General features: G+C 47.0%; 2 protein-coding genes across 5 annotated transcripts in view; both read right to left on the reverse strand.

Moving 5' to 3' along the window:
* Window positions 1–7,421, reverse strand: part of tbx15 (T-box transcription factor 15) — a 22,974-nt gene extending 15,553 nt beyond the window's left edge. Inside the window, 2 exon segments of the mRNA XM_076140410.1 lie at window positions 2,108–2,315; window positions 6,854–7,421. Coding sequence (XP_075996525.1) covers window positions 2,108–2,315; window positions 6,854–7,040 — 395 coding nt within the window. The 5' untranslated portion in view covers window positions 7,041–7,421.
* Window positions 7,422–9,889: 2,468 nt separating this feature from the next.
* On the reverse strand, window positions 9,890–26,134 carry wars2 (tryptophanyl tRNA synthetase 2, mitochondrial). 4 transcript variants are annotated; one of them, XR_012960808.1, is made up of 7 exons: window positions 26,034–26,134; window positions 15,117–15,377; window positions 14,312–14,392; window positions 13,407–13,489; window positions 12,621–12,739; window positions 11,531–12,349; window positions 9,890–11,486 (listed from the first exon to the last, which is right to left on the reverse strand). XR_012960808.1 is itself a non-coding variant. In XM_076140411.1 (6 exons), exons 1-6 carry the CDS (start codon window positions 26,043–26,045, stop codon window positions 11,901–11,903), a joined length of 1,005 nt encoding a protein of 334 aa, XP_075996526.1. In that variant the 5' UTR covers window positions 26,046–26,134; the 3' UTR covers window positions 11,493–11,900. The 4 variants fall into 4 exon arrangements, 1 of the variants encoding a protein (XP_075996526.1); XR_012960807.1 differs by having other exon boundaries at window positions 9,890–11,471; window positions 11,517–12,349; XR_012960806.1 differs by having other exon boundaries at window positions 9,890–11,471; window positions 11,502–12,349.
* Between the last annotated feature and the right edge of the window lie 375 nt (window positions 26,135–26,509).

Genomic DNA, 26,509 nt, shown 5'->3' on the forward strand with positions numbered 1-26,509 from the left:
AAACAGGCAGAGTTACTGTGATGTGACCTCTGACCTCACAAAGAAACCCTCCCCAGCAGGCAGGGCACTGATTCAAATGTAAAGAATGACGTGTAGGCACTGAGGCCATGAGCTTGAAAACATTTAAGAGATAAATGTGTTTCTAAAAGGAAAAATGTCTCATTGAGTCTTTCTGCATTTATGAGGTCATTACTTTACATATTTATATTATTTAAACGTAGAATAAAAAAAATAAAAAATGTTTTACTCTGACTGCATATTTCTTCTTTTGGCAGTCAGCATCTCATATAATACCTGGTTTATATGAAGAGAGCTGCAAACACTTTTTTTGGGCTTCTAATTGACCCAAAGGAGCCACAGATGCGTTCAAGTGTTCAGTCAACCCATGACTGCAGAGCCTTGGCTGTTATTGTAACGTGAAGTCTGAAAATTTGACCAGAGCAGAGCAGTTTGATATTCAGCACCAGAGCAGATTCACTCCGGCCCAGCAGGTAACTGAGCCTAAATCAGACTCAGACACAGGCGCAGGTGCGGGACAGGCTGGGTTTAAAGTCACTCTGACCATAAAGGGTTAACTCACGGCCTGTAGTTTGACTTAATTCCTCGTTTGGCTCTTCAAAGTTTCGTTTCCCCCCCTTTTTCATTTAAAGCTCGTAAATCCGCTCCGCCTAATGAGCAGAGAGGCCCGCGGCCCGGATTTACGGCCTTATTATTACCGAACACACAACCGAACACGAGCCAATAAAAGCGACCCAAGCACGGATCACAACTTTAATGCCAGGCTACAAAACTCATTACAAACCTTTATTCTGCTTCATCCGGCAATTTATTTAATCTCATAACTTTGAGTGTTTGTGTTAGAATAAAAACTCGACCAGGAAAGAAACTTTATAAATAAATACAAGAGTTAGATTATAGATCATAATAAAGAACCGGGAAAATAAAACGGAAAATAAATATGAACTTTGATTGATTTATGAAGAAGCAGAGTGAATTAAATAATAAACTCAGATTAGAATGATATCGATCCTTTTATATGAAGTTTATAACCTCACACTTGAGTTCCGATAAGAAGACGAACGCAAACACACACTAAAATACACAAAACCACCAAAATACACAATGAAATGTTTACATGATGAAAGTATTTTATTTCATTGCGTTTTGTGGTTCTTTTTTTATCTTCAATTTAAATGACGTCACATATTTACCTTGATCCTCTCTAACTCTATTTCCTTTCTCACTGCGCATTGAGCTCCGTGTCTCATATTCTTTATTATTCTTATTCCTCTTGTGTATTTTATTACATTTTCCTTTTGCGCTGCGATCAAAGGAACGAAACTTCATTCCCGCTTTGGTCCAGACCAAGCGAGATGTTTCATCCAATCACATTTTTCCGTTTGTGTTGGACGCGCGCGGGAGCGAGTACGACTCATTAGCCGCTCTGCGCGTGCGCAGAACCCCGGAAGCCCCCAGCGGAATCAACCCGGCCGTCAGACGGAGCGCTGAGACGCTGATGGGTCCCAGCAGACGGGACATGGAGCCGGGGAAGGTTTCCTCCTGCGGGCCTGCGGGTCAGACCTCCATCCGCTCTGCTAAGGGCCCGAACGCGACCAGAGGGAGGGAGGGGGGGGGTGATTAAAACCAGATCAGATCCGTGATCGTCCGCGAGTCACGGGGGCCTGAACGCAACACGGCGGCCTGCAACGCATTAGCGCCCCTCAAAAGTGTGTGTGTGTGTGGGGTGGGGGGTAATAGAAATAATGGTCACGATAAAGGTGAAGCTCTTACTCAGCTGTACATGACTGTGTGTGTGTGTGGGGGGGTGTCTAATGGTTGTAAAAGTTGGAACTGTTGCCTTTTACGGCCCGTTGGCACGCGCGGTTTGCCGCACAGCAGCACGTTAACGCCATGAGCGCGCGCGTTTAGAGTGAGCACCGTGATAAGGAAACACAAAGCGCCTTTAAGCACAGGTGCGCCGTGAACGCACCACACGAGCAGCGCGTGTGTGTGTGTGTGTGTGTGTGTGTGTGTGTGTGTGTGTGTGTGTGTGTGTGTGTGTGTGTGTGTGTGTGTGTGTGTGTGTGTGTGTGTGTGTGTCCTCTACCTGCCAGCCTTGGTGATGATCATCTCGGTGCCGATATCATGAAAGCGCTTCCACAGGTCGGCGCACTGCAGCTCCACCTGGATCTCCTCCATGGAGGCCGGGGGAGAAGGGTCGCAGGGTCCGGGGTCCAGCTCGGCGGGCGAGCCGAAGGAACACGAGGTCCTCTCAGCCAGGCCCTCTCCGTCCGAGCCGGGACTCGCCTCCGAGTCTGTGGAGGGAACAGAGGAAGATGAGGAGGAGGAGGAGGAGGAGGAGGGGGGAGTTATCGCGGCTCTCCAGGCTCTGCTGGGGCGAAACCGCCTGTGACCTGGAGCGAGTCTGAAATAATCACAGTTTGATTTGGGCCACAGTGAAAAACACACACACACACACACACACACACACACACACACACACACATAACCAGGTATTACGTGAGATGCTGACTGCCATAATCAGCTCAGTAGAACAGGAAGTATGCAGCCAGAGTGACAGGAAGTGGAGTTTTAATCTGAATTCTTTGATGTTTGTATTTTTTTCTCAAACTTCCCTGATTGGTTCAAATATCTTCTTTTTTTTTTTTTTATCTAAAGCTGTTTTTCTTTGTGATAAAACTTTAAAAAGCAGAGAAAAAAATAGAAATTCCAATAAAACTATTTTATGAAAATATCCTCATATTCACCTTTGACCTTTGAGTGTTTCAACAAATATAAAAATAAACTTTGATCCTTTGTGGTTGAATATGAAAGTCTTAGTTTCAGCGGCTGAGGGGTCAAAGGTTTAAAACAGAGATTTAACCAAAATCAGCATGCAAGCGTTTATTTCATATTTCACTACGGCTGAAAATAGTTTATAGCTGAATAAAAAGTAATAATGTTTTATTTATTGAGGACTTGGCAAGGTGGAGACGCAAATACAGAGACTGGATCACATCCCAGCAAAAACCACAGAGAGAGAGAGAGAGGGGGGGAGAGAGAGAGAGAGAGAGGGTTGTACATTGTACACTCTCTGTGTGTGTTGTGTTCTAAACCCTTCACAGGTCATCAGGGCGGTCTGCGTTCCTTCAGTGACGGTTCAGACCAGAGAACGCTATGGATTGTGGGTAATGTAACGGGCAGACTGACCGCTCAGGTGAGCTGCTGCACCATCAACAGCAAGGGTCAGAGGTCAAAGGGCAGGAAGAGGAAAAAAAGAGGGACTCAAACCCAAAGTGAAGTTGTATGAAGGCGCACACACACACACACAAACACACACACACACACACACACACACACACTCTCTCTCTATACCAGCAGCACGGACGTGCATAAGGGAGGCTTTTGAAGTCTGTTGCCATGGAATCATGATCAATCAGATGATCGGCTCCCTGTATCTCTGATCACACTCAATCCCGTCAGACTGGGTTCAAATCTCTCACCGTCTCCATGGTTACGCCCGGGGAGGAGCAGCAGGAAGTGATCTGGTAAAGGAGGTAAATGTCCCTTTAATCATGATTTCATCCCAGCTCTGCACTGATCCACTGTGAGACGGACACACACTCCTCCTCTTCCTCCTCTTCACCCCAACTCATCCCTCCTATGCTCCGGCTCATGAGTGTGTGTGTGTGTGTGTATTCTCTCCTGCCACACAAACAGAATCTGATTGACTTGTTACTTTACATCTCTGTGACTTTTCTCGTGTCTCCTGTCTGTGTGTGTGTGTGTGTGTGTGTGTGTGTGTGTGTGTGTGTGTGTGTGTGTGTGTGTATACACTCTATAGGCAGAATGTATATGATTGTTTTTCTACAAAACCTAAGTTTAAACTGCTGTTATAATGTTTTTGTATTCATTTTAATCTATTAAAATAAAACACATTTAGATTTTCCCTGCTGATCTAAACACACACACAGTGATCGATCCTGCAGTGTGTGTGTGTGTGTGTGTGTGTACGTGTCATTTAACTTCTCTGCTAAATGAATAAACATATTTTTATTTTGTATTTGCATTTTATTTTGTAATGTGCTGCAGTAAGGACTCCTCTGATGTTCTAAGCCTGCCGGGCGGGATTCAAACCAACAACCTGCGCGTAATAAAGAACAACCCTGAGCACTATCTAAGTGTTTATCATCCTGACATATTTAAAGTCTTTAACTCCAGGTCTGAGGGTCTAAGGTCTGCTGAGGGTTCAGGTCTCATCACGGATCAGACCGGAAGATCACCGCACACATACTGACGGATCTGAGGTTTACACTCAAACGGCTCCATAGCGCTGTAGAATCACGTGAATCTCTGTCACCATGGTGATCCTCCCGGTGTGCACGCGCTCTAACCGTCAATGTGTGGAATACTGAAGGATAAAATGGAACTGTCAACTTCAAACATGAGATGTGGATTCACTGCGCGTGACTTTGTAAATAAATTAAAATTAAAGATCCACAAATATTAACAGTCGATAATCTAATATCTCTCATGACATGTTCATCATATGGACCAGATAGAAATGTTTCATTATTATCTCAGTCTGACGCTTTGGTTGAATATATTAGAGTCAATTGAATGAATATATTTAGTGTGTCTAATATATTTAGACTTTGCGCTGAGTGCAGTTACCGTGTGTGTGTGTGTGTGTGTGTGTGTGTGTGTGTTCACGGCCTCCTGTTTCCCTGCCCTCATAAACCTGTTAAAGACCATCCGGCCCCCAGCCTCCTGTGCGTAAAAACACTAAATCCCTCCGCTCAGAATTCCTCCAAAACCGCAGAATCTGACCGCAGAGACTCGCTGCTGCCCGGCAGAGGCTTTAGGAGCCGAGCAGGGCCCGCCGAACCTGCCAAGAACCCGGCTGCTAATGAGCGAGACCTGAGGGGGGAGGGGGAGGGGGGGGGGGCAGAGAGCGAGTTCATTCATCCCGCTTCAAACCCTCAAACCCTCTACTGGGCTGCATGGAAACATAATTAGAGGTTCGGTTTCACCTCCCACATTTAGATCTGCAGTGCTGTGTCATCAGCACGAACCTTCCCATGGAGTCTGGGTCCAAACCTGCACAAACAGGCGGTCACGCATCCAATGCCCCGTGCGTAAAGGCGCTGTGCCCCCTGCGTAAAGGCGCTGCGCCCCGGAGGTCAACAGCAGCCGGAGACCGCAAGTCCGCCCGAAGCGAGGGGAGCGGGCACAGGCGTACAACACGGCAACGGGTGTAAGCTGTGAGGCATGACATGGAGTGTGTGCGTGTGTGTGTGTGTTTATTGTATCAGGGCCCGTTTGGCTCAGTTTGGCCTCAGATGTTAAAGTGAAAGGTTTTGTGTCTTTATTAAACAAACAGCATGTTTGTGTTAACATGCTTTAATTACTATAAAATATCTAAAATGCCAACAAAACTAAATCATAAAAATGAGCACAATTTTTGCCTATTTTCCTTTCACTTCTTAATGCCTTTTTGATTTGATATTTTTGTTTTTCCTGTGCGGACTCACGGCTCAGTTTGGAGCTCATCTTCATCTTCATCTTCCTCTTCGTCGCCTTGTTTACATGCACGGATCTTTCCCTCTCAGCTGTTGAAACTCTTAACGCAACAAAGCTGATAAATAAACAAATAAAGGTTCGCATCTAAATATCAGTTTTATTAAAGACGTTTGACGCAAATGTTCACGTTTTCATTTCGTTGTACAGCGCGTGCGATGACAGGACAGGCATTCTACTCTATTCTATTAATTTGGTGATGTTTGATTGATTGGATTGATTTATGTATTGATTATTAAACTATGGTTCTTTGCTTTGTTTTGTTTTCAGATGAAGACGTCACGCGTGACTCCGTAAACCCTGCAGCTTCACGCGCACCGGGACCTGAACCCGAGCAAAGCAAACCCGGGTTAGAACCGAACTTTGTGGAAGCAAGGAGGTTTTAACAGCGTTGGTTGATTGATTAATTAATTAGTTTCCAATGCAAATGAGCTCTGAACCCTAAACGCGTCGCACCAGATGTTGAACCACACATTTAATCTGCGTCCATAAATTTACAGTTAGTGATCAATAACTCGATCAGGGTTTTCTCTTGTGTTTAAGTTGATATGTTTGTCTATTTAAATACATTTATAACCACATGTAGATGAACCTGAAGTTCATTTAAATAAACTAAAACAGATTCAGTCTAAAGATTTAAAGCTTTGATAAAATATAAAACCTTTTATTCATTTTAATCTTTTTAGGTAAAGTCCTCAAGTTTCATGATAAAATTGAATTTTTGTTGTTGAGAGAAAGTTGAGCTCTATCAAATTTAATTCAGTTTAAATTCATCTGTGACATTAAATTATTAGAAAATAACATTTTATATAATAATACCAGATTTATAGTATAACAACATAAATACAGTCTAAGTCATTAAGAGGCGTAAAGTCTTAACTGGATTTGAAGTTTTGATTGCTGCATTTATGCTTTGTGATGAAATGTCAGATTAAGAAAACCCGGATTCTGGAAATATTTCGACTAAAAAAACTTTCTTTGATATTTCTCAATTTTTCTGGTAATCTCTGTAAACTTGAGTCCTCGGTGTCTTTAATGTTCTGTAATGTTCTGTAATGTTCCTCCCGGTTCGGACCGCAGCAGCACAGATTCACCCTAAAGTAACGTGACGGTGAAGTGTTTGGGCTCTTTTCAGGGTTTTACGCTTCGTGAGGCAGATCGCGCTGCTTTTCTCGCGGCCTCGCTCTCTAACGGAGGTGACCCACGGCCACGCGTCCCGCCGCGGGTTTGGCTCGCGCGGTGTGTGTCTGTGTGGTGTGTCGTGCGCACTGACCCGGGTCCATGTCCAGACAGTGCGCCGCGTCCTCTCCCTCCGTGGCCAGGCTCTCCATGGACAGCTCCAGCTCCTTGTCCTCCCAGCCCCGCAGCTTCCTCTTCTTGTTGGAGCCGATCAGCGCTTCCACGGAAAACGCGTGGGCTCTCGAGCTCAGAGCGGCGGCAGAGCGCCTCCTCTCACTCATCTCTCTCGGGCGGAGAGCGGCGGGAAAAACGCACTCCGAGCGTCCGACGGCGAGCCGCCGAGGAAGCGAGAGTTCACAGCGGGGAGCGAGGCTGCGAGTCCGGGAGGAGGGAAAGTAATCCAAAGTTTGTCTAGAAGCGCCGAGGCAGAGTCAGCGAGTCAGTCAGCGAGTCAGCCGGCGAGTCAGTCAGCGAGTCAGCCTGTGGCATCCTGCGCGTCACGGAGGGTTGCTGGTTCGATGCCGTGTGCCTCGTTCTGCTCTCACGTCCCTCTGATTGATCCTCACTCCTGCAGGAGTTTTTTCCAGGCTGAAGGGGCGGGGCTACCGCTGTCCGTCAAACCAGCGTCCAATCAGAAGTGAGGAAAGACGGCAAGGCGAAGCGTCTCCTCCAATCACAACGCAGCGCGAGGAAGACGAACGGGCAGAAATGGAGCGAGAGAGTCTGAGGAGGAAGATTAATGACTTTATGACCTAATTAATCAAACTCATTAAGTGTGACTCAGTGTGACGCGTGACGCCTCAGCGGAGCGGCGCAGAGCAGAGGCCTCAGTTTGGGCGCATTTATGGGAGAAACGGCCTTTAACCTGCTGCTGAGGAGGCCTGTGTGTGTGTGTGTGTGTGTGTGTGTGTGTGTGTGTGTGTGTGTGTGTGTGTGTGTGTGTGTGTGTGTGTGGGTGTGTGTGTGTGTGTGTGTGTGGGTGTGTGTGTGTGTGTGTGTGTGTGGTTCACGGTGTCCGCCACGGGCAGCTGGCGGCAGACAGGTGCGCTGAGCTCCGGCACAAACACGGGAGATTAGCGGGGAAAGCGGCGGATCTGCGGGAATGATGAGCTGCAGAGGATCCACAGGTCTGAGAGAGATATGACACACACACACACACACACACACACACAGAGATCAGCCACAGACTCATGTGAAGTATTCACCCGGTAACAGTTCGATCATTTAAACGGATTCATTACGTCATTGAATAACATTATAACGATTTAGAATTAATCGATTGGCAAAGTTTAACAGAATTATTCATTAATTCGATTTATGTAATAAGAACTTAGCGATCATTATAATATCACAAGAGGGACAGTTGTACAAATCATTTATTATTATTATTATTATTATTATTATTATTATTATTTATCATTGCTATCATTATCATTGTTATTATTATTAGTAGTAGTATTATCATTATTACTCCGTTGTCCCATGGTGTCTGAGGGTCAGTCGGTGTGGTGAAACATAAGGTGCTGCCTGTTTTGTGTTTCACGGCTTGAACTCTTTATTATCATTTCATTAACATTGTTGTAGCTCATGCTGCATAAAGCTGCTGTGGCGTTTATGTTGGGTTTATATTTGTTGTTATTGATCCTGGTGCGGCTGAATTTATTTGAGAAGAATTAAACTCAGTTTAATTATAATTTATTTAATTAAACTAAACTGCAGAACAGATAAAGTGTTTGCGTGTTCATGACGTCACCGTGGCAGATATCACGCCTGTTCAAATAAAGTCTGAGTCATTATTGATCATAATTCCTTGACATAGATCTTTTTATATTCAGAGTTTGGTTGATGATTTAATTTCTCTGCGCGTGAATCAGACACGAAACCACCCCGAATGTTTTTACAAAGTTAGGAACGCGCGCTCAGGATACACGGCGGGAATATTTCACACACACACATACACACACACACACACACACAAGAGAATCGTTACTGTTTAATTAAGTGACTGATGACTTTATCTAGGCTAAATTTGTTTGTAGGCGCTTTAGGTTCGCGTGGATGTTTGTGCGTAAAAGCCTGAGATCCCTGTGTGTGTGTGTGTGTGTGTGTGTGTGTGTGTGTGTGTGTGTGTGTGTGTGTGTGTGTGTGTGTTAAATCCCTGTGGGAGGAAACTCATTAAACGCGCGCAGTAAAATCTAAAACCAACTGTTTGCCGTTTAGATTCTAATTACGTCACATAAATCTGAGCGTTAAAGCAAAGATAGTTTAGTTTAAATCGCGCCTCAATTTAGTCTCGAAGCACAAAGAATGCTTGAATGTTTAAGTCAATAAATACAAATGTTTGAAAGTAAACAAACAATTCAATTAGTTGGAGGCCAACCTTTGACCCCTGACCCCGCGGGTCACGGAGCGAGGACGCGCGAGCCGCGGATGGAGCCGGAAGCAGCAGCGAGGAGACTCGATCACATGGAGCTTCACCTTCACATCATCTTCACCTGCAAGACGCAAAAATGATTCAACCTCTAAAATAAAAACAAACGAAGCGAAATGTTCTGATTTCTTTGGCTCAATTTGATTTTCCTCTTTTAGTCATTTAAACTTTTTCAGCTTTGAACACGAATGTTGCCTAATTTTAATTCAAATAAAGCGAATGAATGATTGAACACACACACACACACACACACATAAATATGATCTTATTTATTCTATTTTTATAACAATTCTTATCTCTAAAATATCTATTTGAAATGATAAACAAACTAACATCTATTGAATTATTAACATCTGTATTTAAATGTCTAATAAGCATTTTGGTCTGAATCTGTCTCATTAAACTGAATAACGGGTTGAGCTCATGTTTGATTCTAATGCAGAGAAAATAAAGATAAGATTTAGGAGAAGGGTGTAAGAAATAAAACAGAGAGATTGTGTGTTTGTTCTTGTTTGTGTGTGTTTGTGTTCTTTCACCTCTGAATCAAACTCAAGGTCATTCACATTTTGTTCTGAATGAAACATAAAGTTAAGATTCATAACTTCATTAAACAAAGAGCTAGTTTGAGTCAAAACACACTGAGGTTAAGGTCAAGATGCACATCGTTTTTATTTATTTATGTCAAATTAACTCTTTAGTTGTAGGCTTTAGTGACGTCATAGAAAAAAAACATCAACATTTAACTCTTCAGGGAAATTATAAGAATAAAAAATTAAAATATTTTATCTTCAGGAAAAAACTCATGGAAGTAACATGATAAAGTATTCAAGCAAAAAAACAAACAAACGTGGAGTGACTTCTGAAATATAACTTCACTGAAAAACACAGAAAGTGAATAAAGGATGTTTCCTCAAGATTTAAAGAAAAAATATGAGATGCGGGTCCAGTGAGTGAGTGTGTGTGTGTGTGTGTGTGTTTGTGAGAGAGGGAGAGAGGGAGAGAGGGAGAGAGACGCGAAGAAGAAACTACATAAACATGAACGTCCACATCCACAAGAGCGGAGCTTTAATATGTTTTTGTTTGAATCTATTATTTTTGTACACTAAGACTTAATAATATAATATTTAACATAGTATAAAGACTTTGTATAATGAGATCATAAGCTCATATCCAGCCTGAAGCGGCTCATTTGCATAACGCGCCACACTTCAGCGCTATGAACGTGAGCGTGTTTCCGGTCACGTGCTCGCAGGTTATTGGCTTTAGATTTATTGGCTTCCCGAATGTTGAAGCTGAAGATGGAAAAAAGTCTCATTTCCGCTTCTGGTTCTGTTTCCAGAGACTATGATTCATTAAAATAACGTTTTTATTACGGCGCCGTTAAACCTTTAGGTCCTGCGCGTAAAACGGCTGAGTTACGTTTTTACGTTCGATCCCGCGAATTTACACCGCAGCCATTGTGTCAAAGTCCAGCTGCTCTCACACACACTCACACTCACACTCTCTCTCTCACACACACGCACACGCACTTTCCTTTATTTATACTGCCGACTGCTTATTTTATTTATTTATATTTAGAAAAAAACTGCTAAGAAACAAACTGCAGCGCCTGAACAAACATGGAAAACCAAACCTGTGTGTGTGTGTGTGTGTGAGGGAGAGGGAGGGAGAGAGAGAGCAACAGAGAGAGCGAGAGACAGGGAGAGGGAGACAGAGAGAGGAAGAGAGTGAGGGAGGGAGAGAGTGTTGAGGGAGAGAGTGTGACAGAGAGAGAGAGAGGGAGAGAGAGAGGGACAGACAGACAGACAGACCTGAGGAATAAAACAGCAGTCGAGTAACAAATGAGACAAACTCAAACAGAGGAATGTGAAAGAGAAAGAAAGAAGTGCAAGGACTAAAAGAGGACGGAGGGGAAGAAGGTGAAGGAAAACAAGGAAGAGAAGGAAGAAAGGAGGGGAGGAAGAGAAGGGAAGGGAAGGAAAGAGGAAAGGAAGTGGAGAGACAACAAAAGGTTACAGTATCAGCTGACAGAACCAGACCTGAGTGAGTGTGTGTGTGTGTGTGTGTGTGTGTGTGTGTGTGTGTGTGTGTGTGTCACTCACCTCGGCCTCTCAGCTCGTCGAACGTTTCATTAAACCAAAACATCTCCACTGTAAAAGGTGCAGAGATAAACAACACAACACAACACAACACAAGTACACTACACAATACATGTTTATTCCTTAAACCCCTGCAGAGTGAAACAGTGTGAACTGAGCTGGACCCCATGGACCCTCATCACCTGGACCCCCATCACCTGGACCCCCATCACCTGGACCCCCATCACCTGGACCCCATCACCTCAGTGCTCAGATCAAAGCCTTTACCTCTGCGTTCAGGTGTGTGTGTGTGTGTGTGTGATGCTGGACTCTTCTTCTTCATCAGACGTGAGGAGGAGCTGAGGGGAGTCAGAGCAGGAGTCACAGAGTTCAGACTCAGCCCAGGACTTAAACGCCCCTCAGGTGAACAGGATGCTTAAGCCCACCGCTGTCAGGGAAACCACACAGATGTAAGCAGCAGACACACTCACAGGTGAATCAGGTGAGCACACGCTTCAGACACGCTACATGTAGAAGAACACGTGACAGCTTCTCTTCTTGTGTGACGTTCAGGTTCCTCCTGGTTTCATGGGAACAGTCAAGCGTTCTGAGCCCGCAGTGCGACCGCCGTCTCAGCAGAGTCCGACCCGCTGCCGGACCTCTTTGAGGACCGGAGCGGCCAGATCCCGGGCCCTGCAGGTCCCCCGGGCCAGCACGGCCTCCAGGTGGGCCCGGTCAGACCTGAGTCTGTGGATCTCTTCTCTGATGGGCGTGAGCCTCTGGATGACGGCCTCAGACACCAGGGTCTTGTAGGCTCCGGTGTCCAGACCTCGGGCCTGAAGCACCGCCTCCTCCACTGAGATCAGGGCGGCGGCGGCGTGGATGGTGACCAGGTTGGACACGCCCGGCCTGGACTCCGGGTCAAAGGTGACCTCAGAGGTGAAGTCTGTGACGGCTCTGCGGATCTTGAGGGCGATGTCGTCGGGCGAGTCTGTGATGTTGATGGTCGCCATGGTTTGGGGGTCGGACTTGGACATTTTGGCTGAGGGGTCACGCAGGGACTTCACCTTTCGTGTGCAGCCTGAGGATTGAGATGAGCAAAAACTTTGGTTTTGGTCTTCAAGTCACCGTTTCCTAAGTTACAGCGCCAAAATGGAAACAGCTGGGACGCCACACACACACGCACGCACGCACGCACGCACACGCACACACACACACACACTCTTTAATCAGAGCTGCACTGCACACATGATTGAATACTTCTTCTGCTTTTATCACGCAGATCATTTAACGGGACGAGATTTGACTCTCAGCACATCGGTGTGTGTGTGTGTGTGTGTGTGTGTCCTCACTCAGCAGGGCGCGGGGTTCAGGGAACAGCTCTCCGTATCGGTTGTTGAAGATGCGAGCCAGATCCTGAGCGAGCTCCAAGTGCTGCACCTGGTCCTCCCCCACCGGGACCAGAGAGGACCTGAGCACCACACACACACACACACACACACACACACACACACACACACACACACACACACACACAGGGACACAAAGCACACAGGGTCAGTGTGAGAGCAGGACGGTGACACACTGTTGTCACTCAGCAGGATCAGAAGTGTTTTATGTTTCAGGTTGAGTGAAGACCTGAAGTATAAAATCAAATATAAACAAACGGCATGGAAACATGAAGTGAATCATATAAACAGGAAATAGGATAATAATAATAATAATAATAATAATAATAATAATAATAATAACACTAAATGAGATGTTTGACTTCATGCAGTCTAATTAACTTTTGATTTATTTTGACTTTATTATAATTCAGTGAGTTTGATCTTCTATCATATTTCACATTAATAACACAACAACTATGTTCACTCTGTCCCTTAGACACATGTTATTGTTATTATTATTATGATTTGAATACATATGTATGTTTAGAGCACAATGACAGAAATGTGGTATTAAGCAAAAACTAAATTTAATACAATTAATTTAATTACATCTTTTTTAATAATACTTAATAAATAGAGATGCAAAAATAATAACAATAATAGAATGTTGTTGGTTGTAGAGTGACACATACACACAGACACACGCGCACACACACACACACACACCCACACACAGGTCTCTCTCACTGGTAGAGCAGGATGTCGGCGGCCTGGAGGACAGGATATGTGAAGAGCCCCACGCTGCCGTCACTCTTCTGTTTGCTCTTCATCTGCAGCAACAAAAACAAAGAAGAAGAAGAAAGAAAGCTTGAGAGAGAGCAGGATGGAGGGAGAGGAGTGTGTGCACTCGTTCTCACGTTTACGACTCATGGACTCTCAGACAAACGGGCCTCGGCTGAGCGGAGCTGACTGGAAGTGAACTCAGCTGTGTGAGAAACAAAAGGTGTCGGGCCCCATCGCTGCACGCAGTAAAACGGCAGGCGGCCGGGAGGAAACGAGCGTAAGCACGGGAGCGTACAGGAACTCTCTGGACCGGCAGGTGGACCGGATGCTCTGAGGGAGCAAACAGCGTGCATGCTGGGTAAACGGCAGAAATGCAGAGCGGGCGGAAAAAAAGGGGGCGGATCTTTATTTGCAGCCATTAAAGTGAAGCGAAGTGAAGACGTGTGGATAATTGAGTCAAGGCGAAGACGAGCCGGCCCCGCCCTCAACAGAAACTGAAGATATGTAATTTACTCTCAGGGAGCATCTTCATCTTCATCATCAGTCTGTCTGATAGAACATTTGGCTTGAAAACAACAGTCTGGTTTCTCTTCTTCCCTCCTGTAATTTGCCGTTTAATTGCGTCGTGTAACACACACTCTTCATCTGCGGCTGATGATGACACACATCTGACCGCCGCGAGTAACGGGAGACGAGGCTCGGTCTGATTGCTGTTTACGACACGCACGGGTTTCACACAGGGGTCACACCTCCACCAAGGCCTCCCCACATACGGCCAATGTGAGCCCCGAGGTTCACCGGGAAGACGGCTTACAAACAGGTCGGACATTTAACAGGTCGCTACTTGATCTACGACTTCCTGTCAGTACCTTCCACTGGGGCAGGTGGCGCAAGCGAGGCATGCTGGTCAGACAACCCAGGATCCAGGAGAGCTCAGTGTGTTCAGACACCTGCAGGGGGCGACAGGGAGGGAAGGAGAGGGAGAGAGAGAGAGAGAGGGAGGGAGGGAGAGACAGAAAGAGAGAGACAGAGAGAGAGAGAGATTCATTGAGGTTCTGTCCAAATCCTTGAGTGCTTCAGAATTTTAAGGTAAATAAAGCAAATGCATAAAATTAATAATTTATTTGAAATTCGGGATTTTCAACTCTTTTCTGCAAATTTGCAAAAAGTCGATGGAAAACCAAACCAGCACACCAGGACATGTTGACTACATGCTAACACACATGTATCCATACATGTTAGCATGTAGTCAACATGTCCTTCACGTTCAGGCTGCAGCTGCAGCTCATCGCAGCTCAGTCCTGTATTTTCTTTGGGCAGCCTCATATTTTCACACAGGGAGCAGAGGAGCAGCATCAGCGTCGCCTCGCTGCCAAGACATGTGGCACCAGGCGAAACCAGAAGGAAAACAGTGTGTGTGTGTGTGTGTGTGTGTGTGTGTGTGTGTGTGTGTGTGTGTGTGTGTGTGTGTGTGTGTGTGTGTGTGTGTGTGTGTGTGTGTGCGTGTGTGTGTGGGAGGACACAGATGGCCTGAAATATTGTAATATAAGTGCAATCAATGTTAATCTTCTAACACTCTTTCTCTTTCTAGCGAGCGACACACACACACACACACACACACACACACACACACACACACAGTCTGGTGGTCACCATCTCTGACCCTCACCTCACCTGAGACTGCTGGAAAAGGACGGCCCTCTCTGGGTCGATGCCGCACGCCAGCAGGCTGGCCGCCATGTCCAGAACGCGGACCCTGAGCTGGGCCGGGTCCTGGGGCTGCGTGATGGAGTGCAGGTCCACGATGCTGTACAGCACCGAAGGGTACCGGCTCTGCAGGGCCACCCAGCTCTCCAGAGCACCCAGGAAGTTTCCAAGGTGGGGCACCCCGGTCGGCTGGATCCCTGAGAACACTCGGCCACCTGCTGGAGGCTCCTGGAGACGAAGAGGAGACAACAGGGACACATGAAGCCAAAGACAAATAGGAGGAGGAGGAGGAGAAGAAAAGGGACAAGAAGAAGAGACAAGGTGAGAAAAGCCAGAAGGAATGAGAAGAATATAAAAGAGAAGAGAAGAGAGCGACAAAGAGACAAGACAAAAAAGTGGTGGGAAGAAAAGAAGAGGGGAAGAAGAGAAGAAGAGAGAAATGAGAAGAGAAGAAGTGATCAGTGTGTGAAGGTGAAGAGGTGACAGCAGGGACTCAAACCCTTGGCAGGTTGTGGCGGTCGTGCTAACATTAGCGAGACGTTAACTACGCGGCTCGCACCTCCGTTCTCTCCCAAACACATCCACCACCAAGAATGCATCACCTCCCGGGCCAACGACAACACCCCTCGCCTGTCCAAACCGCCGCAAGGCCGCGGGGAGCGAGGACAACCGGAGAGACGAGGGGGAGGCAGAGGATCGGATGTACCGCACGCCACGCCGCCCGCCGTATCAACAACGCTACAACAACGGCTGCATTCTGAAGAGCTGGAACGGAGACGGCAGCGGCTCTTCAGCTCGCTCTGATGGAACGGCGCGGGGTTTGTGTCCTCGGGCAAACGCCGTATTTCCCTTTCTGCCGCGCCTGACCGCCACTGTCCGCCTCATTTCGTCTGGCACCCGCCGACGCAACCCAACCTTGCCGCTCTGCTGGGATTTGCTGGCTGAAGTCTGAACCACGAGAAACAATTAGAGGGCGAGCAGAGCGCCACATGTCACGGGAAGCGAGCCCACACAGGCCTGCAGGACAACGGATCGGCTCCTCCTAACCAATGGCGTTACACAGGGGACTAGACCTTCAACCAATCAAGGAACGGAGATGTTTTTGTTGGTTGTGGCATTTTGCGAATTGAACTGGAGAACAGGAGAGGAAATGAAGAGGACGCATCGGGCTGACGGTCTATAGTTACCATGGAAACTCTAGTTCCGTCACTCAGCTCTGTTGTCACATGATGTCAGCAGAAACCTGCACAGGCTGATTTCTCTATTAGAGAGCAAACATCTGACACACCAGGGGAGAAGGATGATTCATTTCTAGAGACAGGAGATGGTGCAGAGCTGCTCCATGTTTACTCCTCGTCTTCATGGCAGCGCTGCGTTCGGACTCGTGGTGACACACACACTCCTTGGTTCAGAGTTCCCGGCAGAGGCTCCTCCGAATCCAAAGCCAACTGGTGGAGTCCCCAGGTGTGGAGGTGATGAGGCATCAGGTCCCGGTCACTGCACCAGAGACACCCACCTCTTGGCCGCTGCACCTGCTCGTTGAGGGTTCTGGCTGGTTCTTCGACTGTTCCGAGTCGGACCAAAACCTCAACCACACTCAGTCTTGACCCGACCCGCCTGTGTGGAAGGTTTATTTTTGTTCTTCTTTCTTGGATTTTCTCTCCTTTTCTCCCAGTTTGCTGTGGCCACTCCCCCTGCTCTTGCACTACAGAGAGGGGGCGTGGCCTCTGTGATGCCACATTCACAGTGAAGATTGTTCAGTCCCTCGTCACTCAGTAGCAAAAACTGACAAAAACAATTACAGTATATCTTCACATTCAGTAAAGATGTGATTTCAGCAGCCTGCTCCAGGGTAGAGCAGACTTCCAGCCCTCTATACCGCTCTGCCTCTCTGTTCATGTGACCTGTGAAGCTCTATATCTGGGTAAGGGGAGCTTGATGCTCTGCTAGAGGCTAACAGGCTAACTCTGGGAACCTGGAAGTCCCCTTAATCATCCAGTTAATGTTGTGTTTGTTTATAGTGGTCATTTCTGGTTTCCATAAATTAATGATGAACTCAATTTACAGCACAGTAGTGTTTAGCAGATCAATCAGAGACGTGCTGATGGGTTGTAAACAGTCGCACGTGTAGATTTCAACAGAAAAGTCAAATTTAGAAGGAAAAAAAAGAACTTTCCCCTCGAAATCCCCAGACACCTCTGTGTTATCACCTACATCTGACTGGCAATCATGTGTTCCCCAGCTGCCCTCTTCAAGGTTATCATAACGGATCATTAAACCCTGAAGCTTTCAGAGGATATCCTCTCCAGTGTGCTGCTGAGAAATCACTTATCTTGACAGCTTGCTGAGCTCCATCACATTCGATCTGACTGAAGGACAGCTCTGCAGAGACCCTGGGATCAGATAACAGCTGCTCTGTTACCAGCGCGGCCCAGAGCTTCTCCATCTCACGGCCTTGAGGGATCAAATAACAGCTGCTCTGAGGCCGGCCCCGGTTCGCAAACTCTCCGTCCGCGGGCCTGGGGGAGGAGGCCGCTAGCCTACCAGAGAGAGGCAGGAAGGAACTGGGTGCTTATGTCATTACCGAGGGGGTAATTGCGATGGAGTGCCATTGATGCTGAGGGCCTCTTAAGAGGTGTCAGGATTGATTTGGGTGCGGACGGGGCCCAGAGTCTGGCTCATGTGTGTTCTCACCTCGAGCTGACACGCCAAACGCATGTTCCCGCTCTGCTCGGGCCCCTGAGGGGAAGCCATTAGCCATGCAGACATGCTAATGGTGTCATTTGAGCCAATCGAGAGTCAATTGAGAGTCAACACCGTGGCTTACTAGCCACTGGGCAATCAGGGCTATCACGCATCACGCCCGTTTGCCATTGGCCAGACACCTCCATGCTACTTGTGCTCGGAGGAAAGTCTCCTTAAACATGTGTGGCTCCAGTTAGCGGAGGAGAAGGAGGAGCTAGAGCAGGGAGTAAATCAGCCGCTGCACGATGACAGAGGAGACAGCGTGTGTTGTAAAGTAATTAATGTTTGTAATGAATACTACAAGACAAGGCCAACAGTAATAAAACATAATGTCAGCTAACATACTTTTGCTATGAACTGTATTAAACCTGTACAAGTACATTTACTTCTACATCTTTATGCTTGTAGCTCGATTCTATTTGTTACGTCTTTGTGTGAGACTGAACCTGGAGATGAAATCAATCAAATTGGTAACAAGCCGATTACCCATATGATAAAAGACATCACTCACACCTCCACCAAGGCCAAACATTCCCTCTAAGTCACCATAACAGAGAAGAGGACTGAGGGACCACCAGATCCAGATCCTACTGATCCAGGTCCTACTGCCACAGATCCTACTAAACCAGATCCTGCTGTTTCAGACCCAGAATGGTGTATGATAGAGGGTTTCTTCACGATGATCTGCCGATTGTTAGCGTTTGTCTGCATCAGTAGCCAGTAGGACCCAGTAAAACCCAGTAGGAACCTGATGGACCCTGTAAGAGCCTGATGGTGCTTCCTGGCCACATCCTACTCAGTGATGTCACAGCAGGCGTTTGACTCATCACAGCTGATGGGAAACACCTGCCAGCACATGGCTGAACCTTTCAGAATGGTTATAGTCAGTGCAGCAGCCTTGTGTTGCATTAACCTTTAACACAGTAACCATTCAATTTCTGTCCCCGTGGAGATGTAGCTCCTCCCTTTAGTGTTTTCCTTCGCTTTGAGACGAAAACCGCAGCCAACAGAAACTCCAAGCTCAGTATAAAACAACATCGTGTCTCCTTATCCAACTCCAGCTAAAGAGAGTAAAGCAGCGACTCGTCTAGCTTTTAAAGACGTTCTTGGTTCCATCCCTTCATGTCTCTTCCCGTCTCTTTCCACCTCTGTCTCACGCTTCTGGAGACGTGAGAACCTGGGCTGTTCTCTCCTCATATTTTACACTGACAGGGCGACTCTGTCATACTACGTCTTCACTGAGGTGATGAAAGCTTTCTTCATCCACATCTGCCATATGGCAAACGTGTTACACACCGTGTGTGTGTGACATTAACACCAACAGCTCGAAGGTTACATACATTTAAAGGCCATGTTTTCACACTTGCAGGACCTTTCCGGGAATACGCCTTCATTTGTCAGTGTGTGTGTGGTAATATTTGCAGGATAGACGTTCTGTGTCCACACGTGTTGCCTACATCAACATCAGGAGAGCTTTGGAGGTGTCCGTCCATCTGAATGTGACAGCTCACACCAAGGGCCAGCGTGGTAGACAAGGCCAAAGGAAAACCATCAGACGTCCCATCAAAACAGCAGCATCATGACCAAATGTGTGACCAGAGAACAAGATGTACCACTACATGGAAAGCAAAGATCAACTGAAGCTGATTCACTTCATTGGAGGACAGAAAGTCGTCTTCTTCTCTTGGAACCAACGATTCCAAAGGCAATGGAGCTGCTGGTTTCCATGGAAGAACTCTTTTCTCTCCAAAGTCTGGAACTTTCACACAGGATGATGAATGTTGTACTTGTCTGTGAACTGAGACAATGAAATGATCCAGAAGAATGTTTCAAGATGAAGCAAACTGCTTTTCTCTCTTTGGGCCCTGTAAAGTCACAAAAGCCTTGTTTACTTCATGAAGCCTTCCTGAGGTCAGCTGTTCATGCAGGGTGATCAGAGCGTCTCATCTGCCTGGTTGCGAGTGTGAGCTCCATTCATGATGTGTTTTAGGTCCGAACTACCACCAATACTTATACATTTCCAGAACCGTTCGACGTTAAAGACATTTCCACACAGCGGAGGCTCCAGGAGCTTCTATCATCTCACATTTTCCGGTTAGTTACAAACAAGGATCACTGACTTAAGTGCAGAGGGGCGACGCTTAACAGTTCGGTCCTTTAATGCTCTAACAGAAACGCTCTGCTTAGGGAAGGGAGAGACTCGTGTTTAGACTCGCTCTTTGCCATTACCGACTTCCAGCCGCAGCTCAGCGGTTTCAGCTTCCAGCAGGACTCGGTCTACATCCAAGCAGCGGCCCGCGTTATCAATCACAGTTTGGGTCGAGCTCTGACTTGTGAAACGGCACATTTCTCTTCTCAGATGTGTTCTGGGCTTCTTCTCAGGGCTCATACATCATATCAGAGCCTGGCGGTCCTGGAGTGGCCCACTGACATCTTTCTCACCTAGGGGCTGATGAGCGAGCCCGATGGTCACCGGCGCTTCGCCGTGCCAATTTCAACACTTCTTCGAGCCGCCTGTGGGAGCGCCGCCGCTCGCCCCGCTGCGAGTCACCATCGGCTCTTTGTGGGCCCGGGCGAAGCTCTCCAGATCAGACCCGGCCCGTGGAGCGCCGAGAAGGGGAGGGGGGGCGGCTGCTCCCTCACTCTCCCGCTGGGCGTCAGACACACAGGACCCAGTGTTCCTCTTCAGTCCCGGGCACCCCACACACCCCATTAACACTGGCATCATGCTGAAACTGATCTTGAAAGGTCTTTCTTCATCTCCGTCTCCCTCTCTCACTTTGGGACCTGTTAGCACAAGCAGCCGTCAGAGCGCCGCTGCAGTGAGGTATCGAACAGGAAATGGACTCTACTGTATTCCCTCTCTGCCGTCGTCACGTGTGTGTTTAGAGTGGAAACAGTCCACAGCTTGAGACCAAGTGCATACGACCACAGAGGAAAGACAAACCAGCACCGGAGCCATGAATCAATCCACAGCAACATCTAATCATCTGTTCATACGTTCATCTGTGTTTAGGTTTCCACACACGTTTAAACATCAGTCAACCTGCCATCAAGGCCATTCATGCTTTGGGTGTTTACACACACACACACTCTGCATAATCACACACCTGCAACTTCCTGTTGTTTCCATTCACAAATTTGATTTAATCCCATGTTCTGTTTCTGGGTCAAAGGTCTAAACTTCATGTAGAGGAAAAGGTTCCAATTCACTAATATGACTTAGTTTGGATCACATTTTCCTAAAGATCAGCATGTATTGCACAAATGAACAGATTACACAAACAGATCAATCATTAATAAATAAAATAAATCAGTTGCAGAAATGTAAGAAAGAAGAAGAGAGAAAGTGATGAAGGAAAAAAAGAGAGGGTGACTAGAGACCAGGGAAGACTTGGGCCAGATTCTCTTTTTTCCACCAAGAGAGTGTGAGTGTGAGTGTGAGTGTGTGTGTGTGTGTGTGTGTGTGTAAGGAGGGGCGGAGGGAGGGCAAAAGGAGCGTTTGATTAAATCTGCGGTTGACGTGTGGGACAGGTGAGATTGATGAGGTTCCTCTGAGTTTCACACTGTGCGGAGAGCCGGGCTGGAGGAACAGAACGCTGTAGTGTGGCAGGCCAGGGCTCGGGGCCCGCTCACGCCGTGGGGTCCCTGGGCTGATTAATGGGGCTGGAGCCCCTTCAAAAACAGCACTCCCCGCAGACAGGGCCCGCCGGTGCTCCAAAAATAACCAGGCGGGGGCTCCGGCTCTAACAGGCTGCAGCTTCTGAAGGATCCAGACGCGGCCTGCGGCGAGCAGCAGCACCGCTCAGGACAGGAAGCGGCAGCAAAGAAAAAGCCAGAGCTCCTCCTCTGCTCTATGGGACGGGACGAGCACTGATAACCGATACCCGATCAATAACAGCGTCTGAAGAGAAGCTGAGGTAAATACAGAGTTAAAGGACTCTCACACTCTTAACACTAGATTACTGCTAATACTTCATAAATAAATAATTTAGAAGAGAGTACTTTTAAATGGTGGTAGTTACTAGCATTTAGCTTTAACGCAGCTAACCAACACTAACATACGAGTCGTTCTGTTTAACGTCTGTCTGACTGACGCTGAAGTCAAAGCGTTTATTTGACCTTCATCATCACCTCATAACCAGCGTGTCAGTGCAGGCGTGATATAGAGCACAACAGTTAGCTAACAATCAGCATGTCATGGGCTAGTAGCAGCTACTAGCCCGCAGAACAACACACAGTACATCATGAAGCACCTTTAGCCAAAACCTTAGCGACATCCAACTTGTGTTGGCTACAAATGTTACCTTAAAGACAGACACCTTTAATAATCAATACGACTCAAACATCCAACATGAGTCATCATAAAGGTCTGTTAGCTTTGGATGTGGGATGGTTAGCCAAACACAAAGCTAACTGTTAGCTACAAATGTTAGGTCAAAGGCTTTATCACTTCATATCCGATGTGACTGACAGAAGCTGTTGCATAAGTGCAGCTCTGTTGAACCCCAGAGCAGTTAGCCTGCATGGCAGCGAGCCCACAAAGTGTCGGGTCCAGCACGTGCAGACCAGCTGGGAAAGTGAAGACGAGCTCGTTTAGATTTCACTTCTCTCACCGTTACATAAACACGCTGATGGCAGAACTTCTTCTTGCCTCCAAACCCTTTTTAATACTTTTACCGAACCGCTCCCCTCTCGGCCCGCGTTGACAACGGAGACATTTAATTTCACTCTGCGTACGGGAAGCTAGCGGCCGAGCGAGCGGAGGACCGACAATTCCCCGAAAACACATAAAAGTCGCAGCACAGCGAAAAGTAAACGTAACGCACTTCATAAATGTATCAATACGTAGTTATGGTAACACTCCAGCCAGTCTCTCTGAGGTCGGGCCACTTCCTCCCACGCAGGCGGGAGAGAGATGATACTTGTGCGCTTTAATTAAAAACGCCAGACACTCTGCAGAAAAGGCAGCAGAGCGTCGCAGGTCAAGGTGACGCGGGGTCAAGGTGGCACGGGGTCAAGGTGGCGTGGGGGCGGCTCCTCGGGTATCCCAGGCGCCCCCTTATGCACACACGGCCAGAACTGACTGATCCTGTAATTGGACTTAGCTACAGTATTTACACACAAATATAAAGTGCCCATACGTTGACATGTGTGAGAAACGCGTGACGACCAGCATGACAGAGCTGATTAGAGCGAGGGGACCGCTGAGCATTATGGGGCTTTCTGACAGTTGAAAATAAATAGAGCAGTTAATGAACATCCCCAAATGGGAGGTCTGGCCCCCCCTCCCCCTCCTGCCCCGGCGCTCTGGCTGCTCTGTCCCATGTGGAGCTCTAATGGTTTTAACTGACACCCGAGTAAGTCAATGTGGGAGCCCGAGGAGGACAGGGAAGCAAATTAGAAGTCACTTCCTCTTTCCTGGAGCTGGAGGCTGAGATGACGGATTTCAGCCATTAAGAAGACCACAGGCGAGGGGGGGGGGGGGGTCAACGGCGAGCGCGAGCGCGTGGAGAGAAAAGGAGATTCAGTTCCAAACAAACGCAACAGCAGCTGAATTCACCTCTACAGACAAACTGCTGCCCCCTGCTGGCTGCTAGCTTACCAACAGGGAGTATACCCCACAGCGCAGCTACAGGTACGGACCAGCTCAAAATAAAGCACTTTGCACACTGCACACATTTTTCTTGGTCTATGGAGCTCCGTCTGCCAGTCAGCATCACATGCAATACATAATAGATTTCAGGAGAGCTGCAGTAATAAATCTGGAACTTTCACACTTAAGATCGTTCAGTATGTCTTGATTTAGCTCAGATGGGTTCAGGCAGGTTTCCATGGGTCACACAAGCCATCTGCACGCCCACTCCCATGCAACGCCCCTACGCAGGGAGGACGCGCCGCAAAGTTTGAGAAGCACTGAACTGATTCCATTTGCTGGTAGAAGCAGAAACGTTTCCACCGAAAAGTGCCACAGCCTTCACTTCACCTCTCTATCAGCCCTCTGAGGCCGCGTTTCCTTTAAAAACATTTTCCAGGGCAGAGAAGCTTCTGGTTTGACGTACATCACACCTCGGGGCATTGTGAGCGCGCTGGTGTTTGCGCCCAGCCGTCCACATTTGGAGAAAATTAAAACAAATGAAAACCAACACTTCATTTCTGATGTTATTGCTGGTAATGAAGCACCGCTGCAATGCTTTGGAGTGCCGCCCCCCCCCCTAGCCCCCGCCCCTCTGAACACGCACGCCTCTCCTGAGACTTTGCCTTAAACAAATACAGACGGGGCGGCGGTGTACGTGCATACCGTTGCTGAAACACCACGCGGCCCTTATTACACGCTGCAGCTCCTACATCAACCTGTGAGGCTCTGGGCAGATAAGTGAGGTCTGCAACGTACAGCAAGAACGCCGCCATAATTAGCAAGGTTGTTGTAGTGAAACGCACTTCCACGTGTCCCCGGGGACCCTTGTTTGCCTTAACACTCAATTTAGTTCACTGAGGCACTCACAGGACAGCCTAAGCTGATTTATAGCAGCGTTTCTAGAATCCTCGTGTTAAAGGACTTAGAGAGGGGAAATACAGGAACGATGTTTAGAGAACAATAAACCGACAAACTCAGCAGCCACGATAAAAGAGTAAAGGCGTGTTTGGGTTGCACACGGCCGCCAGATTGTTCCCGCTGCTAGGACTCAGTTTCAGGGAGGTTTCCTTCATTTAAGAACCTCGGAACTTTTTTGTTTCCTCAAAAATTCACCAGCTGGCGTTGTTGTGCTTGGAATGTTTGGAATGTACAAACAACGTTGTAATAGAGTTCAGGCTACAAACACAAACGTAAAACATTGACTCCTACTGTAATACTGCAGGTTGGCCTCTAGAGGGCAGAGTGTGGGTACAAGCCAGGCGCCTGGACTTTGATCATTGTAAATATTCTGCCAATGTTAGGAGATTAAAGCCCCAGTTTGCTTCTCCTGATGTTATCACGGGCAAAAGAACCCAGAATGCCAACACAGTTAAGTATTCAGTCAAAAATAAGAAGGAAATTCACAGAGCCATTGAGAAGCAGCAGTGTGAGTGTGTGTGAGAGTGTCGACAAAGACAAATGCACACATTACCACATCTGTACAGCCACCATCATCATCATATGGCTATAATGCAATAAAAAGAGCTAATAATAAGAATTTGAAATAATAAAAGTGTTTCATCAATGTGCCAGAACGTTCCACACTTTTCTTATTATTGTGTTTTTGATAAAACGTTTTACACAAACATCTGAATTCCATTTGTAGTTTGAGACTTTACTTGAAAATATCACAAACAAATGTTGCTGGTCAAAGTTTCACACGAGTCCAAAGCTCCAGAACACACATTCACATGGTTTCTATTCTGCTTTTAATGACTGAAGGACAATAAAAGGCCTTTATGGGGACAAACTAAATCATCTCAACATGTTTGGTCTTTGAGAATCTCAGGTTTAAAAGATGACACATCGCTGTTAGCTGAGTCCCAACGGCTACAAACACTAAACAAGAACAATAATTCAATGAATAAACTTCATTAATCAAACATATTCACTTTTTGTTGGAGATCTCACCATCAGAAACCGAAGAAGAGTTATCAATATAATAAAGACACAGCCATGTTTCCAATTCTGCCTGTACTGATTGTTACGGTTTATTTTTGGAGCTTGTTTCCATAGTAACATTCCTATATGATTTGAAGTTCTCGCCCTCTTTTATCTCACGGACCTGGCAACCCAGGAGCGCAGGTGTGCTCTCTCAGGGAGTGTCCGCGCCACCTGGTGCCGTTAGCCTGAACAACTGAGCCGCCGGAGTGACGCACGCGCCACACGTAACCGTGAGGTCACTAGTTAACACGGTAACACAACAGCGCCCTACACTGTTCTAGCGCTGCGCTTACATCTCTGTGAAACTGTCACTAACATAACTTGAAGTATTTCTCCACGTCATTCCGCTAAAATGAGTTAAAACGTGTCGGACAGCTTAAAGAGATAAACGCAGAAACTTAGTACGCGTTTGAAATAAGACAAACGCGTAAATGTGCAGAGAATCCCACAGGAGCGGCGCCATATTTCCTCATAAAGACCCCTCCGCGGCTCAGACTGACGTGTAAAGCAGCACTCACCTTCTTCACCATCTTGTGGTCGCACAGGAGCCTTCGGTGCGAGCTAAAGGTGAGGGAGAACCTGCAGAGGAGCCGCGGGTGAGCCAGACCGGGGAGCGACATCTTGGATGTGACGTCACACTACGGCGGCTTTGGAAGGACAAAAGACAGAAAATCAAAAATACCGCCTTTTCCTTTAGTGTCTATCGCGACGTAAACCTGTGCTGTAAACTTCAGATATGATGATCAATATATTTAGAAACAGATGTATTGAACGATTTTCACTATATTCTAATATTGTTGATTATTCATTATGGCCATAAGCAGCTTTAATAATATTAGTTGGAGTCCTTTGAGCTCTTTTATGATATAGTTTTCAGTTATTTCTGCTGTGAGCGGTCTCCAGTGTGGTTGACCGGCATGTAGCTTCACACACGGAGGAGGAAGACACGTGGTGACGCTCTCCCTCCCTCCATCGTCATAGAAACGCCTGTGGT

Source organism: Genypterus blacodes, unplaced genomic scaffold (genome assembly GCF_046128005.1).
Source record: "Genypterus blacodes isolate CSIRO-AG114 ecotype Tasmania unplaced genomic scaffold, CSIRO-AGI_Gbla_v1 ptg000594l_1, whole genome shotgun sequence".
NCBI classification, from domain to species: Eukaryota; Metazoa; Chordata; class Actinopteri; order Ophidiiformes; family Ophidiidae; genus Genypterus; species Genypterus blacodes.